The 17,971-nt window shown below is 40.2% G+C and overlaps 1 protein-coding gene across 3 annotated transcripts in view; it reads left to right on the top strand.

Moving 5' to 3' along the window:
• TMEM132B (transmembrane protein 132B) overlaps nucleotides 1–10,926 on the top strand; it is a 528,943-nt gene extending 518,017 nt beyond the window's left edge. For all 3 annotated transcript variants that reach the window (XM_054527734.2, XM_009248394.4, XM_054527735.2), the window contains 2 exons: nucleotides 1,023–1,214; nucleotides 2,147–10,926. In XM_054527734.2, the coding sequence (XP_054383709.1) occupies nucleotides 1,023–1,214; nucleotides 2,147–3,292 (1,338 nt within the window). In that variant the 3' untranslated portion in view covers nucleotides 3,293–10,926. The remainder of the gene's footprint in view (nucleotides 1–1,022; nucleotides 1,215–2,146) is intronic.
• The last annotated feature ends 7,045 nt before the right edge of the window (nucleotides 10,927–17,971 follow it).

Consider the following 17,971-nt stretch of genomic DNA (forward strand, 5'->3'; position numbering starts at 1 on the left):
TCCGTAGCTATTCTTTATCATAGTGATAGTTAAATTATTTTCTCGCCAATTTGACAGGATAATAGGTGCAGAATATTTCCTTATACAAACTTAAAATGTTTCTGCTCAGAGTTAACTACATCAGATTTTATTGTAGCCAAAGCTATATTTTTGGCAATGCTGGATGAAACATGGTATGTTCTGTGTTTTCTATTTTTGTGTAACAAATTACCACAAACTAGCAGCTTATAAAACACCCGTTAGTCAGCTAATATTTCCGCAGGTCAGGCATCCATGTGGGCCTGCTGCATTCTGTGCTCAGGGCACCATGAGGCTGAACTCCAGGTCTTGGCTGGCCTGGGCTCTTATCTGGGAGTTTGGGGAAAGGCTTGGCTTCCAAGCTCCTTCAGGCTGTTGGCAGAACTTAGTTCTTCGTGATTTTAGGACTGACCGAGGTCCCTGTTTCCTCGCACTCTGTCAGCCAGGGGTCACTCTGCTCCAAGGCCACCTGTATTCCTTGTCACGTGGTCCCTTCCGCCTTCAGTAATGGCTGGATGGAGTCCTTCTCACACTGTGAATCTCTGACTTCCCCTTCTGCCCCCAGCCAGGAAAAGGTCTCTGATTTTTAAGGACTTATGTGATTACATTGGGTCCACCTGAGTGATACAGGATGCCTGCCCTGTTTTAAGGCCAGCTGTGCCGTCCTAAATATTAGTTGTTGGGAAAATGTTGCTCTTTGAGTACCTAATATCAGTGGACAGTTTTTTATTATTGCCTCTTAATTAAATCGAGATTCTCTCAGAAAATACACTGCTGTTATCATGACAGAAATCAGAGGAAAGTAAATAGACCAAGATGATCTTTATAAAAATCCTATAATTGTGAAGTGTGATTGAACAACAGCATAACACTTTCCTAACCGGTTCCCACAGGTGCATGCATTAAGCCAAGGGCTGGGAGAGCACTTTCTTGGATCCCCAGTTAAGGGATTCATGATGCTCATGAGGAGCAGAGATGCATGAGTCTCCTTGCTGACTTTTCAGGTCCTCTCGCCGCTGTCTGACTCCATCCTGGCTGAGAAGACGGTGATCGTCCTGGATGACCGAGTCACCATCGCGGAGCTGGGAGTGCAGCTCATAGCTGGCATGTCTCTCTCCCTGCAGCCACACCGAGCAGACAAAAGGGCCATCGTCTCCACAGCTGCCGCCATGGATGTTCTTCAGTCCCCACAGCAGGTGAGTGTCCCAGGGGCCCTGTGTCCCTGGTCAGTGGAGACGACTTCTCTCTCGGTTAGCACATCCCACGAAGGAGAGCAGGACAGCCCTCATGCCTAGGACTGGGGATTCTTGAAGCTTCTTGCTTCTTATCCAGGCTGCCCTGTCTCTGAGAAGAGTATTCAGTGGCTTACACACATTTCCTCTTATGTGCTTTTCCACGCCAACCACATCCCCATACACCATTTGCTTTGCCCTGGGCTTATCTGTGACAGGCACAGCCTGCTGCTAGACTGTGACCAAAGGATCACGTGTTTTCACCTTTGCCAAAGCAGGTGGTTTTTGATACTTGGAAATTCCATTTCAGCTACTTAAGCATGGCTAACAGGCACCAAATTGCTACTGTTTACAATAATTATGGTCAACTCTAAAACGTCCTCCCATCTCTAAACTTCTATAAATTATTTCTAAAGATACCAGAGCCACTGTGCCATTCAAGCCAGCCAGCCTCACCATGCATCTTCCCGAGTCCTTCCAGCCAGTGCATGTTTTGCTACGTCACCACTGGCTTCTTAATGAAGAGTGTTCAAAGTGATATTATCTTGAGCAGTAGCCTGATTTGTTGCACCTGAAACTGATTCAGATAAATTGCCTGATCTTTCAAAATGTTTTTAAAAAGGTCAAAGTCAAATTCTATTGTATGTATGTAATAAATTAATTTGTAGTTTAATGCAGTCGTTAAAGTATATTATTTATTCCTTGTACCAGTGAGGCTACAACACATTATTGATGCCGGTTCAACCAGTTCAAGGCATAACAAGAACTGTTCAAGATTATAAAACTATAGAAATCTTCTCCTTATATTTAAACAATTTATATAGGAAATTGTACTTATATTTTCAAATTTGAAGGAATCTGATTATAACGTAATGCTTTGGTTTCATTTTCCTTAGGAAGCAATAGTAAGTTCTTGGATTTTGTTCAGTGATGGTTCGGTGACACCTTTAGACATTTACGATCCTAAGGATTATTCTGTTGCTGTCTCATCATTGGATGAAATGGTGGTGTCTGTCCAGGCAAACCTTGAGTCCAAATGGCCAATTGTGGTTGCAGAGGGTGAAGGACAAGGGCCTTTGATTAAGTTAGAAATGATGATAAGTGAACCTTGTCAGAAGACCAAGAGGAAGAGTGTTCTTGCCGTGGGTAAAGGAAACGTCAAGGTCAAATTCGAACCAAGTAGTGATGAGCACCAAGGAGGCAGCAATGATATTGAGGGCATAAATCGGGAATATAAAGACCACCTCAGTAATTCCATAGAGCGCGAAGGAAACCAGGAGAGAGCAGTCCAGGAATGGTTCCACCGTGGCACACCTGTTGGCCAAGAGGAAAGTACCAACAAAAGCACAACCCCCCAGTCTCCCATGGAAGGGAAGAATAAGTTACTCAAAAGTGGTGGTCCAGATGCCTTTACAAGCTTCCCCACTCAAGGGAAGTCACCGGACCCCAATAATCCTAGTGACCTCACAGTGACCTCAAGGGGGCTAACGGACTTGGAGATTGGCATGTATGCCCTGCTCTGCGTCTTCTGCCTGGCGATTCTGGTCTTCTTGATCAACTGCGTGGCATTTGCCTGGAAATACAGACACAAAAGGTTTGCTGTGAGTGAGCAGGGCAACATGCCCCATTCCCACGACTGGGTCTGGCTTGGGAATGAAGTGGAACTTTTGGAGAACCCTGTTGACATTACACTCCCATCTGAGGAGTGCACAACCATGATAGACAGGGGCCTGCAGTTCGAGGAGAGGAACTTCCTTCTGAACGGCAGTTCCCAGAAGACTTTTCATAGTCAACTACTCAGACCCTCTGACTATGTCTATGAGAAAGAAATTAAAAATGAACCTATGAATTCTTCGGGCCCAAAGAGGAAGAGAGTCAAGTTCACTTCCTACACCACCATCCTCCCAGAGGACGGCGGCCCATACACCAACTCCATCCTGTTTGACAGCGATGATAACATCAAGTGGGTCTGCCAAGATATGGGGCTGGGGGATTCACAGGACTTTAGAGACTATATGGAAAGACTGCAAGACCAGATGTAAACTCCTTTCTTATGTTTGTATTCACCTTTATGCCTTCTGTTTTTTGAATGCTGAAGCAGTGAGTTTGATCAGCAATAGGGGATGATTTAACAAAGTTTGATTTGTGGAGGTCTGGTGGGATTCATTTCTAAGCAGGTAAAAGAGGTCTGGAGAGCTATAGAAGCTGGGTTTTAAGTCTGGAAATGCCTCTAAAACAGCCAGATGTGGGGACTGGAGAAATTCTAAGACAACAGTTTTATGGACTGCCTGGTACGAGCTCAGTGCAAATGTATTAAACCTGACCCCACAGACATTGTTAGTCATCTCGTGACAAACGGCCATGTGGAATTAGAAAAGATTTGGGTGTTGATTTTTCTATTCCTAGACCTTTTAAAGCACAGTGGACACTTATTGCCCCTTGGCCTGAGTTCAGACATACATGAAAGATGACTGAATGTAGCTATCCTGATTTGTCATGAGCGCTGCTCATTATTTTTATATACATTTGCACCTGCACCTGTTCCTTTGACCTCTGGAATTCTTTTTGAAACATGAAGAGAAGAAATTTCAGTCTTTTCCTTGAGCTCTGTTTGATTTACACATGAGTTTTCTTCCCTGGGATTTGCCATGCCATGTTATTTCCTGGGTCTCCATGCAGGATGTCAGGTTTTTCCAGTTTTCTGCACTTCATCATCTAGGGATGGTATCCAAGAAGCTTATTCTCACTTTGTTTTTCCTTCCTTTTGTTGTTGAACTTTCTTATATAACACTGGGACAAAGGGTTTTACTTAAAATGTTAATATACAGTGAGGGAGGGCCATCTCTTTACAGTTTTCTACGTGAAGTTTCAAAAATTTGGAGAAAAGTTGTCAATCACAAACATTTATTTTTATTCTCTGCTTGTTGAAAACTCATGGGGAACTCCTGGAGTGCATTTCTGAGGGTAAAAAGGCCCCAACATAGCTGTATTTATACAAGTGCTTTGTGGCCAACACAATTTATTATCCAAACTGAAGTCTTAAAGTAGAATTGACCTACACAGAAAGGAAATTGCCTAGGAAATAGATGCAGATTACACTTTCCATTTTACTAGAACAAAAGTTTTTTTTTTTTTAAATAAGTAGAATGACATTTCAAGTTAGCAATATATAGAAATCCATCCATACAATGACAAAAAAAAAAAAAAAAGCTCAGTCATGACTCTGGCAGAGATAAAACATTGACAGGGTGTGCATTTGTGGAGAGAAGCAGTGGGTTTCCCCCCAAAATCCATACAAATAAATGACTATTCCAGAACTCAAGAAGCAGCTATTATAGAAAAAAAATTAAAAACCACAGCTATTGAAAAATCAAAATGGCAAGAGAAAAAAAGAAACAACTCCTGCATAATGTTTAAATAAAAATGTTATTTTAATAGCATCATGAATGGTCTTAAGGCAAAAACTTCAGATTAGCAAAATGTGATGACATATTTATTAAGATTATATTATTGGAAATGTAGACACTGGACTAGTATGCCTCATTATGAGCTTTACTGAGCCATCTGCATCTCTAAGAAATATAATTTTAAAGGCCCAAAGTATGAAGGATCTGCAGGAGGTCACCTGAAGCAGTGCCCTGACTCCAAATGGCTGATAACTGAGCTAATCCAAGGAGAGGCGTTCAGTTGTTCTCTTATTAGAGATTTCCTTGGATGGGAACATGGCAACACAGCCTCCTCTAGCCATGACGTGGCAGCCAAAAAGTTCTTCCTGTATCTCTGGCCCACAGGACTGTAGTGTGTTTGTGAACAGTGCTGAAATTGCAAGTGATGTAGGCCTGACCTCCAGAACCCAGTGTTCAGTTAGTTCTATAAAATGGGGCTTAGGAACCGAAGCTGGTGAAGTTCCAAAAATAGTTCAGTTTGATGGGATAAGGAAGCGAGGAGAGCCAGGCATTAGCTGCAAAAGGAGCTTGCAGAGAGATGGCTGACACTTTATGGGAAGATTCCTCAGTCAGCCAAAAGCTTTTCAAAGAGTTTGGTGCAGAGGTAGCTCAGAGCCAACCATACAGGACCGAAGAAAGCTCATGCACTGATTGACACATAGCTATCCAGGTGAGTCGGCTCCATTGCTAGCATTCCAGAAAGACTGGGAATTCATTTCTGAAAATGAAGAACCTCCGCTGAAACGGGGAGGAAATCTCTTACACACGTACAGCAGGGTCCTGCCCACTGGTAAAGTGAGACTTTGGGTAGGGGGTATAACTGGGGAGGAGGTGAAGGAAATTATCCCTGCCATGGAGAGTGTTATTAAGGAACATACGAATTAGAGCATTCCCTCTGATGGCAGTGCTTGACAGGGTGCAGGGAGCAAACTGGGGAGCGTTCAAACATGCCAGTGGTTTCTCAGCAGGGCTGGAAACTGGCCGCAGTCCTGAAGATGCTTCTTGTGATAACCTAGAGTCACCCTGAGTGATACAGCTCCTGTGTAGCCACCTTTGCTCCTTTGTGTTAAAACCCAGTCAGTTCAAAATAACAATCAAATGGAAGGCCATGGGGGAAGGGTTCCTTCCACCATGTAACCCACACCCAGATGTATATAAACACATATACATACATATACCCGTGTGTGTGTGTGTGTGTGTGTGTGTGTGTGTGTGTGTGAATACTGAAGAGCCAGACAACAAACTATTTAGTAAGAATCAACAGTGACTGTCAATTGTTCTCAGATTTGGCATGGATACTATTTCTCATGAAAGAATTTCATTAAAGTATTTCCTCCTCTAAATATTTCCTGAAGATAATAAACCATGGGTTATAGCAACTTGTTTTCCAGCTAGTCAATATACAACTATTAGGCGCTGTGCCCCAAAATATCTAAAATGGGGGTAAAGACATAAACTATTAAGCCATGAAATCTAATTTTCTGGGGACCATGCATTTGCCTGGATTTTCCAGGATTTTATGGCTGATAGACCCAAATTATTAGTCTTGATAAACAACCTGAACCAAACATTTATAAAGTCCCTTCCTCTCCCATGGGAATGGAATGCTCAGACTCCCGCTGAGGGAGACACCAGCAAGCCTCTTGAGAAGGCACCAGACAGTGAACTCTGTGCTCACATGAAGGGAGGTTCAGGCGCTAGACGACCAGCGTACGACCTGGAACCATTGAGGATTGCAACCACTGCCTCCAGGGTCCAGATGTGCTGCAGTAGAGGCCAGAGCACAGGAATCAAGAAGCAGCTGCCACACCAAAGAACTGTTGCTTAAATACACAGGTGTGTTGCATTTGAGAGAAGGCAAGAAGAAAAGACAATAGAAGGTTACCCTGGAAAAACAACACCTAGCAAACCTCAGAATACTCCATGTGTCCCAAGAGAAGGAATAATTGACTTCCTAGCTGTTGTATATTGCACATTGGCCAGGATAAATTCCCAGACTATAATAATCCTGAATATCTAGACAGAAGTTTCTATTTATAAAGTCATGCAGGGGGAAAGTTGATTAATATTTGTCCCATTGCCACATCTGTAGACTAAGTAATTTGTAACTTGCTAACTTTTAAGTTTTAGAATGTCCACCTTTGTGCATTTTGGTAGCATTCTTGTTTCATTATTTTAGAAAGGGGTCTTCCCATTACTGGGATGTCGGGGCCCTGTCAGAGAACTATTAAGGCTCTGTGAGGGAACTATTCAGTCTCACGGCAAGGACCACAGAGCATGGCTTCATCTGAACCCTACATGTCAGGGACACCAATGTGTTTTCTACTCTAGTTACCTAAAAATGGTCTCAATTTTCCATTTCATTCTCTGTAAATGACACAATAGATGGTTTATAAACTCAGCAACCCTCCCCTTTTATTAAAATTATATATGTGTGATGTAATGCGTATCACCTGTCATGTAAAGGGACGGTATGGATGGTGGAAAAGTTATGCTAAAATATGGATTGCAGATATTTTTGTATGTAATATAGGCAATATAATGAAACACCGAGTTTTTTAAAGTGAAAGCATGCAAAATTGTAGCTTTTAAATGTACAGACATCCCACTCAAAAATACCTAAACTGATAGTGGGAAAAACATTTGAGACCTAATAACAACATGAAATGCACTGAATTTGGAATTCTGGCCTAGAAAGGCTGTGGCTTATGTTGGGATTGATGATGGAATCTGCCAGAACATTTTCATCTTATTCTTCTTGACTTTTGGATTTTTTCATTTTCTTTTTTTCTGGAAATATTTCGGAAATAAAGTGACTTCATTTTTCAGCATAAAGGTATATTCTAACCACAGGGTAACACATCGTTTTTAACCTGAAAATAAACATTTAAACATTCTTCAGTTGTTTCATTGTTTTATCTGCATGTTCCCTAAAGCAGCTGTATGGTTGGCTATAATATAGATTTATTTTTTCTTTTCAGCCAGAGATTTTGATACCCTTGATGCAGTAATAAATGGACATCAAAAGAAAACATTTCTTAAAAGTTGCCAACATATTTTACCTTGAAAACATTTCTTATTTGATATCCTAGTAGGCTGGGGAAAGCTTCTCTCCAGATGTCTCAGAAAAAGATCTCCTGTTTCTCATGGCCCAGTCCAGGGTCAAACCATGTTGAAAGTCAGTGCTGAAATGCATGATGCCGCGGGTGTTTGAGAGCCTTTGACCTCTGTCCACCCTTTGGTCTTTGCTCGTCAATGGCTTGGTCTTATATATGTATTTGGGGCAGGGGCTTTGTACTGGGCCCAGGGTGCTGAGGTTTCCAGAACAGGCAGAGCTCTAGAGACCTAAGAAAACCACAGGACAGGTGAGGATTCTATTTGAGAGGCTGAAGTAGATGTTTCAGCTGAAAGACGGGCGGTACACTTGCCAAGTCCCTAGAGGGGCTAGAGGCTCTCTGTTGGTGTGTGTGTATTTCTTGAAACTGCAAAGTCATTTTGGCATGCTGGCAAATGCTACTCCTTGCTTTCAGGATGAATAGGGATGCCTCTTTGGCAATAATTTGACATGTCATAATAAATGCCCAATACCAAATCTAGTCTTTCTCCAGGCCCTCCAGACATCATTCAAGTAACTGGGTGTAAACACAGGAGTTGGCTTTGTGAAACTGAGGCAGGATTTCCTGCCTCTAAACTATTGGCAGCAAAAGAGCCAAAAATGTGCTCCCAGGCGCAAAACCCCAGCCCCATCAGAATTGCTTCTCAGCACTTTGGGCAACTGTTTTCCACTAACATCTTCCTCCTTGTCTTTTCCCTGGGAACATGGGAGCACTGACACAGAACTCAACCGGTCCAGCACTTTGGGAGGCCCGGGGGGCAGATCACCTGAAGTCAGGAGTTTGAGACCAGCCTGGGCAACATGGTGAAACCCTGTCTCTACTAAAAATACAAAAATTATCCAGGCATGGTGGCGCATGCCTGTAGTCCCAGCTACTCTGGAGGCTGAGGCAGGAGAATCACTTGAACCTGAGAGGTGAAGGTTGTAGTGAGCCAAGATCGTACCACTGCACTCCAGCCTGGGCAACAAGAGCGAGACTCTGTCTCAAAAACAAAACAAGAAAAACAAAAAGAACTTAACCAGTTCTCCCCAGATCTCAGTGTGCATGCATATATAGAGTTTAGTAAAATATGTTTCAAAAAAAGAAGGATAAAAGAAAGTTTGAAATAAGATTTGTAAAAGAATGAACGCTTTATATTTAGGTTTTGTGTGTGAGTGCAAAATGTAAACACGGCATTTGAAATTTTTTGGTATTGAAATCCTTAATGCCTGTTAGTTTCTTTATGGTTTTATACAATCGAGATAGGTTCTGAAGTTTTTTTGTTGTTTGCTTTTAGAAATTTTTAAAAATACAAAAAAAAAAAAAGCGCAGAAACATTTTCATCTGGGTGACTGTGTTTATAGACTATTCCATGACTCAAGATAAATAGGACACCATCATTTTCCAGATAAGAAATAACAGTTCAAGTTCATTAGGGAAATTATCTTCCCAGTCCAAGCAAGCAATAATATTGTCAACTTACAATATTGGACAATCTTCATATTCTATGAGATGCCTTTAAAATTTCTTTGGATTTAATTGCTGCTCTTGGTCAGTTGTTCAAATGAAACATTGTAATTTCATGTTAATGACAAGAGTCTCACGGGAGTCTCTTTAGATGCTGCAGGAACTGAGAGGATAGAAGACCTCTCTATACATCTAAGTTGCCCATTGGAGTAAAGCACTTTACAAACAGAGAGATGGATGCCGCTTTGGGATTTGGGGTCTATGTGACGCTGATTTTTTTCAAACCTACTTGGAAATGTTACTTCTTTGGGATGGCCGAAATAACTTTTGACCTGACACATCTTTCTGTACTTCCTGTGGCCAAAAAAGCAAGTGAGACTTTCTGTTTCCCATTATAAGGCTGGAACTGAAATAGTCTGCCACGTTATTGTTACCTCCTTTGTAAGAATTTGACTTTCTGAATGAAATAACAGAATGCCAGTGTCAACACTGACCATATGATATAGTTATTTCACTTAGAGATGCTTCCTCAAAGAGCGTGCCTTTTTCCTCCATCATAACCGCTTTAGGATCTCTGTTTTATCTATGTATTTCCCACATAGTAGAAGCATTTTCCATTTCCATGAATATTACAGGCTGAGAAGGAGCACACATCTGGCACTGATAAGCACACTGGCCCAGGCACTCAGCCTTCTCATTTCATTAATCTGGTTGGTGACAGTTTCCATCGGGCACACCTGGAAGTGTCCATCGGACCTATTGCCGTCTCAGTTGCTGCAATGCAGTGAATTACCCCAGAGCCACCAGTTCACATGCCCAAAGATGAACTGGCCCATGGAGGGACTTGATCACCAAGTGACTTCCTTTCTGTAGTTATCCTCTGCTGTGACCCTTATTTTGGACTTCTAGCAAGGGCACCCATTCAGTGTGGATTCCAAGAACGAAACCAATTGTCCAACCTCCATTACAGGGGTCTTCGAGGTATTCCCCACACATTATTGTGGGCATAAGCAAACACCACAACTATGAAAGGCTGAGAGTGGAGAATTAAGTCATAAGGAAATGATCAAACCTAGGGAAAAATAAGCGGCTATAAAACACTGAAAGATAGTCAAATCCACATAGCGCGTATCATGCAGCAGACCCGTGCTCTTGGAGGTAGTGTGTGTCTTCCCATGGCAAATAATTTTTACAATACTGCTCATGTATAATGTGTATCTACAGGGCATGCTGTTGTCTCAAAATTGAAATGTGCATCTTAGGTATCAGTTCCCAGCCTCAGACTCTTCTCAGGCGGTGGACCGGATCTCAGCTGCAGAACATAGCAAGTGGCCAAACCTACACAGCCCAGCCAGTAGTGTGCTTTGGGGTGATTGCAAGGCAGCAAACAGTGAGGACAAGTTTTGTCTGGCATTTGAAAAGGTGTTATCCCTTACTTTCCACGTTTTTGAATTGGATTCTTGTTCCCTGGTAAACGCCAGATATTATAAACAGAGCATGCTGTTATAACATTGTGCTTCTATATACCTTTTTGTATAATGTATCTATCTCATTATATTACCTATGGTTTCAGTATGATCTGTTGTGTATGTTCCACCGTATATTTAATGTCTCTGTAAAGGCACTTCCAAACATTTTGAAAATGAAGAAATAAAACATGTTGGATGATTCCTTGTTATAGTAAAACAGTTAATTGGTAGGTTCCAGGAAATAATCTTTTCTTCAAATAGGTGTTCAGAGGTAGATATTTAGATGTCCTTAAGTCTGGCATAGAGGAAGCTATGTCTTCAGGTTCCTGATGGCAGTTATGGGCTGAGACCTTGAGAATAAAGGAAAACAATGGCTTATTTAAGCATAAGGGCAAGATTCCCAGAGAAATGGGCTGGCTCTCGAGCCCCAAAGAAAATACTTTGGCAAAACATCATGTTGGGCCCTTGTCTACATTAGGGAGGGACCATCCAGAAAGAAGACAGTGGTGCCCCGTGAATGTCTATAGCTAAGACATGCAAACTCAACTCTTGGAAAAGGGGAAGAAAAGTCAATTTTTCTTTAAAGCTGACGAAGTTGAGTTTTAATGAGAGAAAAAGCCTTATTCAGATATGTCTCTGCCTGTAGGGAGAAGTTTGAAGTGGCAGGAAAGTATGTATGAGGTCTGAGTGGCAGAAAAGCTCATTCAGGCACCAAAAATTCCAGTTCATGTTCATAGTCTTGGGATGTGTTACATTTAACTCCATAACAACTAAAATATTTCAATGTGTTGAGTCTCCACTGCTCTGCAAATATTAACCAGGCAAAGGACCTCTACCATGCCATACCTCTAACCTCTCCAGACAATTGGCTTTAATGGCTATGTTGCCTGAACTAAAGTCTGCCATTGCTAACTAAAATCTCTTAGAATTCAGCTTTAGAAATGCAAATACCCACTCATGACAGTGTCACGTTGGCTTTCTCAGATAACCATGGCAGTCTTAAGCCAACATCCATGCTCCCTGCGATAGTTACATGGGTCTGTGGCAGTTTCTTAACCAATAGCATGGTCAACACTACGCTAGACATAAAGAGTTGTTTACAGAAATCACTTCCCTTCGTGCAAAGGGCAATAACTTTATAAACAGAACATGGCTGAGATACAACCATTTCTTCAATGCCTTGACACTTCCTTTAAACAACGATGTAAAACAGAACTCAAGAAGGCAGCATCTCCAAGACCTCTGATGCCACCTTGGAGCATGGTTAATCTACAGGTGAGTTTCCATGGTGGATTGGACACAAACTTGGCTTGAGCTACACATAATGGAGAACTTGGTTGATGCTACAGATTATTATGGGTTAATGCTGTTGAAAATTGATCTTTTAGTATTCTAAATATTTAGATAATACTTGTCCTAAAAATGGTTAGCATGAATTTGTACGTTGTATATTCAGGTATTCTTGTTTTAAACCTGCGAGATTAATGACAATACTGACATTGACATTACCTAATATTAATAGTTTCTTTTTCATACAAAGCAGGGGGGAGCTTATGTTTCCAATTTCAGTATTTTTTACTTTATTTCACAAAATCTCAGAGACCTTCTATGACCTAGGAGCCTTCCAGTGCCCTTTTCGGCAGGAATAAGAATGCATATTTGGGCCGGGTGCAATGGCTCATGCCTGTAATCCCAGCATTTTGGGAGGCTGAGGCAGGAAGATGACTTGAGGTCAGGAGTTCGAGACCAGCCTGGCCAACATGTTTAGTGAAAACTTGTCTGTACTAAAAATACAGAAATTAGCCAGGTGTTGTGGAGCACGCCTGTAGTCCCAGCTACTTAGGAGGCTGAGGCAGGAGAATCACTGGAACCCGGTAGGCAGAGGTTGCAGTGAGCCGAGATCACGCCATTGCACTCCAGCCTGGGGGACAGAGTGAGGAAATAAAAGAATGTATATTTGGATTTCTATACATTATGGTGTCTGTTAACTGGATGACTAGTGTCCCTTTCTGTGTGCATTGAGAAGGTGATCAGAGATGAAGGAGGAAAAATCGGGAAAGCAATGTTAACCAAGAGCCAATTCAGGGAGCATATTATTGTTCATCATTGTCACTCTATATGAGTCACATCTGTCCTTGGGTTGGGAGGGTTCCTTCCTATTTAATTAGGAAATGTTAGCCCTTAAATCTCATCTAGGGAGCATGATTAAATAACTGCTGCAAGTCTGAAGCTGCTGTACCTGGAGGATCTATAAACTAAAGAGCTCTTTGGTCCTAATCTTTCTCTTCTTCTCAAGGAGCCTCTAAACTTCCCGTCTTTCCTTACGTGATCTGAAATCGAGTTCTGATGTTTGGAGACCTCTGTCAGCCCTGTGGCAGTTCCAGCTCCATATCCAGACTCTCAAATGCAAAGGGGAAACTACCAAACCTAAAATGACTGCAGATTATGTTTAAATGCCTACAAGACTTAATATTATGCCAACCTCATCACTGCTAAGTTTAGAACCCATGAAATTTTCATGATATTTGAGAACAATCCATGGTAGGACTTCCTAACTTTCCAAGAATTTTCAGATGCTTACAGTGAATACCAATAAATTGTAGCCTATTGAAAATGATAAAGAGTATTTAAAACCAGATAATTTCATAGGCAAAACAATAATTTTACCAAAGAAATGCATTTCATATTTACATGTGGTTTTACCATAAATGTTAGATATGCCTTGTAGTGGAACCTTCAGATGGAAGAGCATTTGTGGGGTCTGCAGCGGCCCCGAGAGATCGCTCTGGTTCCAGGAATCACCTGATGTTGTCTTCATCCTGGTGATGAGAAGTGTGTTTGGAGAAGGCACAGGAAATAGGAGACCTATTGGTAAATATGGAACCAAGGGCGCTGTTCACTTTATTTTATCTACTTATAACAATGAGTATGTGGTTGAAATATGAATATGAGAAGTGAAATACTTTTTAAAAACCTCACATTACCCCAGCCTTCAATATTCTAGATTTTAAAACCACCAATATGCTTTATTTAACATTAACATTAAATTATAGGGCAAAACAGGAAAACAGCTTGTTTTTCATGTTGAGAGGAACACTTTCATATGAAATGGGAAGTAATGATCCAAAATAACCACTAATTTTATTAATGTGACAATAAAAGGTAAAAAACATCTACCTTGTTACCAGGTTTATGGATCTGGCAAAGAGGCAATGAAAACCCATGACTGCAGTGAGCTGATACTTTGAGGAAGAGAGAATTCTGGCAGCAGTGATTGGGTATAAACTCTTTATGGTCAGATAAAAGTCAAAATCATATTCCAGGCTAAGGAAGCAGCACATACAGAGGTATGGAGTTCCATGTTCTTGAAATGTAAGGGACAGGAGCTCATTAGAGCCTGGCTGAGTCAGGGAACCTCACCGTGGAGCTCAGACTTTGTATTGTGATTCCTGTGGGAAGGGGGTGAGCAGGCCACCAGCAGGAAGGAGATGTGACCTGAGTTATATTTGAAAAACAAACCTACAGCATATCAGCCATGTACAGGGCTCTAGATTTGGGTCTGAGGTGTTAAGGTGTTTCTTACTCCAAAGAGTTTATGGTCATCTAGGAGATGGGTGCCTGGGAACGTGTCCTGAATTCTGTTCAGTTCTTAAATGGGGGGAGAAAAGAGTTTAAAGGTGTTGATGGAGCACGTGAGCTGAGTAGGCAGATTTGAAGTAAAATATGTTTGGGTCATACTGTAGTGAACTCTTTAGCATGGTATTTCTCCAAGAGCATTATAATTAAGCTTGGCCAGATTAGATGATGAAAGAAAAAAGAAACAAATCACTAAAAAATATAATGCTGTAAACACATTCTGTTTTTGGGAGTGCTTTTTAATCTTCTCCCATGAAGATTTTCAGGCCATATTTAAGACTTTGAGAAATATGGCTGTGAAAAAAAAACATTTTAAGCATTCCTTAACTCTGAATTTTCTATACATTACCCACTGTTATTTTCTTTTTCATTTTCCCCATTTAAATTAATTATTTATTAATTAGATTTGTTATTTGCTTATTTTCGTCTAAACCTATTTAAATCCTCATGGACTGCATTGCACACTTTGAGGAATGCTCCTGTAGAGTGTTCTGTCAATATTGCTAAAAATTCAAATTCTACTTTATTTTTAGTTTCAGCAGTGTTTTTAGGAAATGAAAGTACCCATGGAGAGAGAGGATGGGAGAATGGCGAGGAGGTGGATATTGAGTGATTTTAGAACAACTGTTTGATCCTATGGATTATTTGCTGTGCTTAAATACATACCTGGAATCAGTAAAGCTTTGGGATTCAACACAAACCACAAAACCCATCCAAGAGTGACGAGTGGGGCGGGAAGGCAGGTACCTGCTCATTTCGAGAAACTGTGAGCCCTTTTGAGGCTAAGCAAGGTAAATAAGCTAAATGCTTTTATAAAAATACATTTTTTACAAGAACTAATCTGTCTCGTATCAGCCCAAACACTAATGAGACATTCACACTAGAAAATCAAAATCAGCTACTTGTGCTTGGGTTTACTTTGTTTTTCTAATTAGACCTTATTTTTTAGAGCACTTTCTGATTTATAGCAAAATTGAGCTGGAGGTTCAGAGATTTCCCACATATGTCCTGCACCCACACCCACACATGTATGTGTAAGAGATTGAGTTCACCTTTCATTTGTTAACAGGCATTATGAGATATACTTCACATACAACACAATTTAAAGTATAGAGCTCTGTAGCTTTTAGTATATTCATACCTTTACCACAATCAATTTTAGAATATGTTCATTTTGCCTAAAAGAAATGCTGTACTTAATAGCAGTCAGTCCATTTTCCTCAACCCACTAGGTCTAGAAAGCCACAAATTTGTTTTCTGTATCTGTAGATTTGCTTTTTTTCCGAACATCTCATGTGAATAGAATCACAAAATATGTGTATTTTGTGCCAAACTTCTTTCACTTAGCATACTGATTTCAAAGTTGATCCAACTTATAGCATGTGTCAGTACTTTATTCCTTTTTAGGGCAAAGAAATCTTCGATTACATGGATACCCCACATTTTATTTCTCTACCCATCACTTGCTGGGCATGAGTTGTTTGCGACAAATATTCATATACATATTCTTGTGTGGACATATGTTTTCACTTCTCTTGGGTATATATCTAGGAGTAGGATTGCTGGGTCATATGGTAAGTCTCTATCTAATGGTTTAGGCTCAGTACTTTGTTTTCTGCCTTTCCACAGCTCAGTTTCATAAAGAGGCAGGAGCCTTTTGTTCAGCACTCCTTGGCAGTAAGGTAATTTCTTCTTCTGCATTGTATCCAGCTGACCCTTGCTCAGTGCTGTTCTTTGGGGGAAAGATGGAATGCTGGGAAGCCAGCACCTCTTATTCCTTCTAGCTAACACTTTTACAGTGATAGATATAATAGATATCTTCAACTAGTATTGTTGAATAATCTTCCTGATTCTGTCCAATTTTGCTTCATATATTTTGGGTCTCTGTTATTAGGTATGCATATATAGTCATTATTGTTATATCTTTGTGATGGTGTGGCCTTTTGATTATTTTAGCACTTTTATATCTTTACCTCTAATAACATTTTAAAAAATTGAAAGTTGATTTTGTCTGATGTTAGTACAACCACTTCAGCTTCTTTGTAGTCGCTGTTTGCATGACATATCTTTCTCCATTCTTTTACTTTCAATCTGTTTGTATCTCTGGGTCTAAAATGTGTAGATAGCACATAGTTGAATCTTTTAAAAAATACATTTTACAATCTCTGATTTTTATTGGAATGTTTAATCCATCCACATTTAATGTTATGATTGATATAGCTGGATTTATTTCTGCCATTTTACATTGTGTTTTTAAAATATCTCATGACATTTTTATTCCTGTATTTCTATTGTACTTTTTTGCATTAAGAAACATTTTCCAATGTAACATTTTAATTCAATTGATAGATTTTTCACTATTTGTTGAGTTATTTTTGAGTGGTTGTGCTTGAGCTTGCCATCTATGTCTTAACTTCAGATTTGTACTAACTTAATTCCGGGGAGATATAGAAGCATTATTCCTACATATCTCTATATCAACTCCCTTTTCCTGTGGTATTATTGTTATACAAGGTACACCATATATGTTACAAATTCAATAATTTATAGTTATAATTATTACTTTAAATATATCATTTATGTCTATTAAAGAAGCTGGGAGCAGAGAGGAGATAAAGTATATATTTATAGAGTTTGTTATATTAAGCTTCTTATTTGTCATTCTGATTCTCTTTATTTGTTCTGGTGGACTTGAGTAAATATGTGATGTTATTTCATTATGCACACACAGCTTTGCTTCTTGTCATTTTATTTATGCTGTCTTTCTCAAGTATATTGCATTTAAATACATTATAGGTCCAACAATTCAAATATATTTATGTTGTGTTATACAATTGCTTTTTAAAATCAGTTAAGATAGAAGGGATATGAACTGACAGTATGGTTTTTAAAATTACACTTTAAGTTCTGGGTTACATATGCAGAACGTGCTGTTTTGTTACATAGGTATACACGTGCCATGGTGGTTTGCTGCACCCATCAACCCATCACCTACATTAGGTATTTCTCCTAATGTTATCCGTCCTCTAGCCTCCAACCCCCCGACATACCCCAGTGTGTGATGTTCCCCTCCCTGTGTCCATGTGTTCTCATTGTTCAACTCCCACTTATGAGTGAGAACATGTGGTGTTTGGTTTTCTGATCTTGTGATAGTTTCCTGAGAATGATGGTTTCCAGCTTCATCCATGTCCCTGCAAAGGACATGAACTCATCCTAGACAATAATTCAAACACACACACACACACACACACACACAAATGGCACTAGTATCTCCACAATGTTTTATAATTACATTACTGTCTTTGCCAGTGCCATTTGTGTGTGTGTGTGTGTGTGTGTGTGTGTGTGTGTGTGTGTGTGTATTTGAATTACTGTCTAGGGTCACTTACTTTCAGCCTGAAGAACTTCTTTCAGTATTTCTTATAAGGAAAGTCTGCTAGCAACAAATTCTCTCAGTGTTAGTTTATCTGGGAGTATCTTTAGTTTTCCTTTTTGAAAAATAATTTTTCTAGCTATAGGACTTTTGGTTGATAGTTTTGATCTTCCATCATTTTGAATATGTTATTCCACTGCCTTCTGGCCTCCATTGTTTCTGATGCAAAGGCAAC

Source organism: Pongo abelii, chromosome 10, assembly GCF_028885655.2.
Source record: "Pongo abelii isolate AG06213 chromosome 10, NHGRI_mPonAbe1-v2.0_pri, whole genome shotgun sequence".
NCBI lineage: Eukaryota > Metazoa > Chordata > Mammalia > Primates > Hominidae > Pongo > Pongo abelii.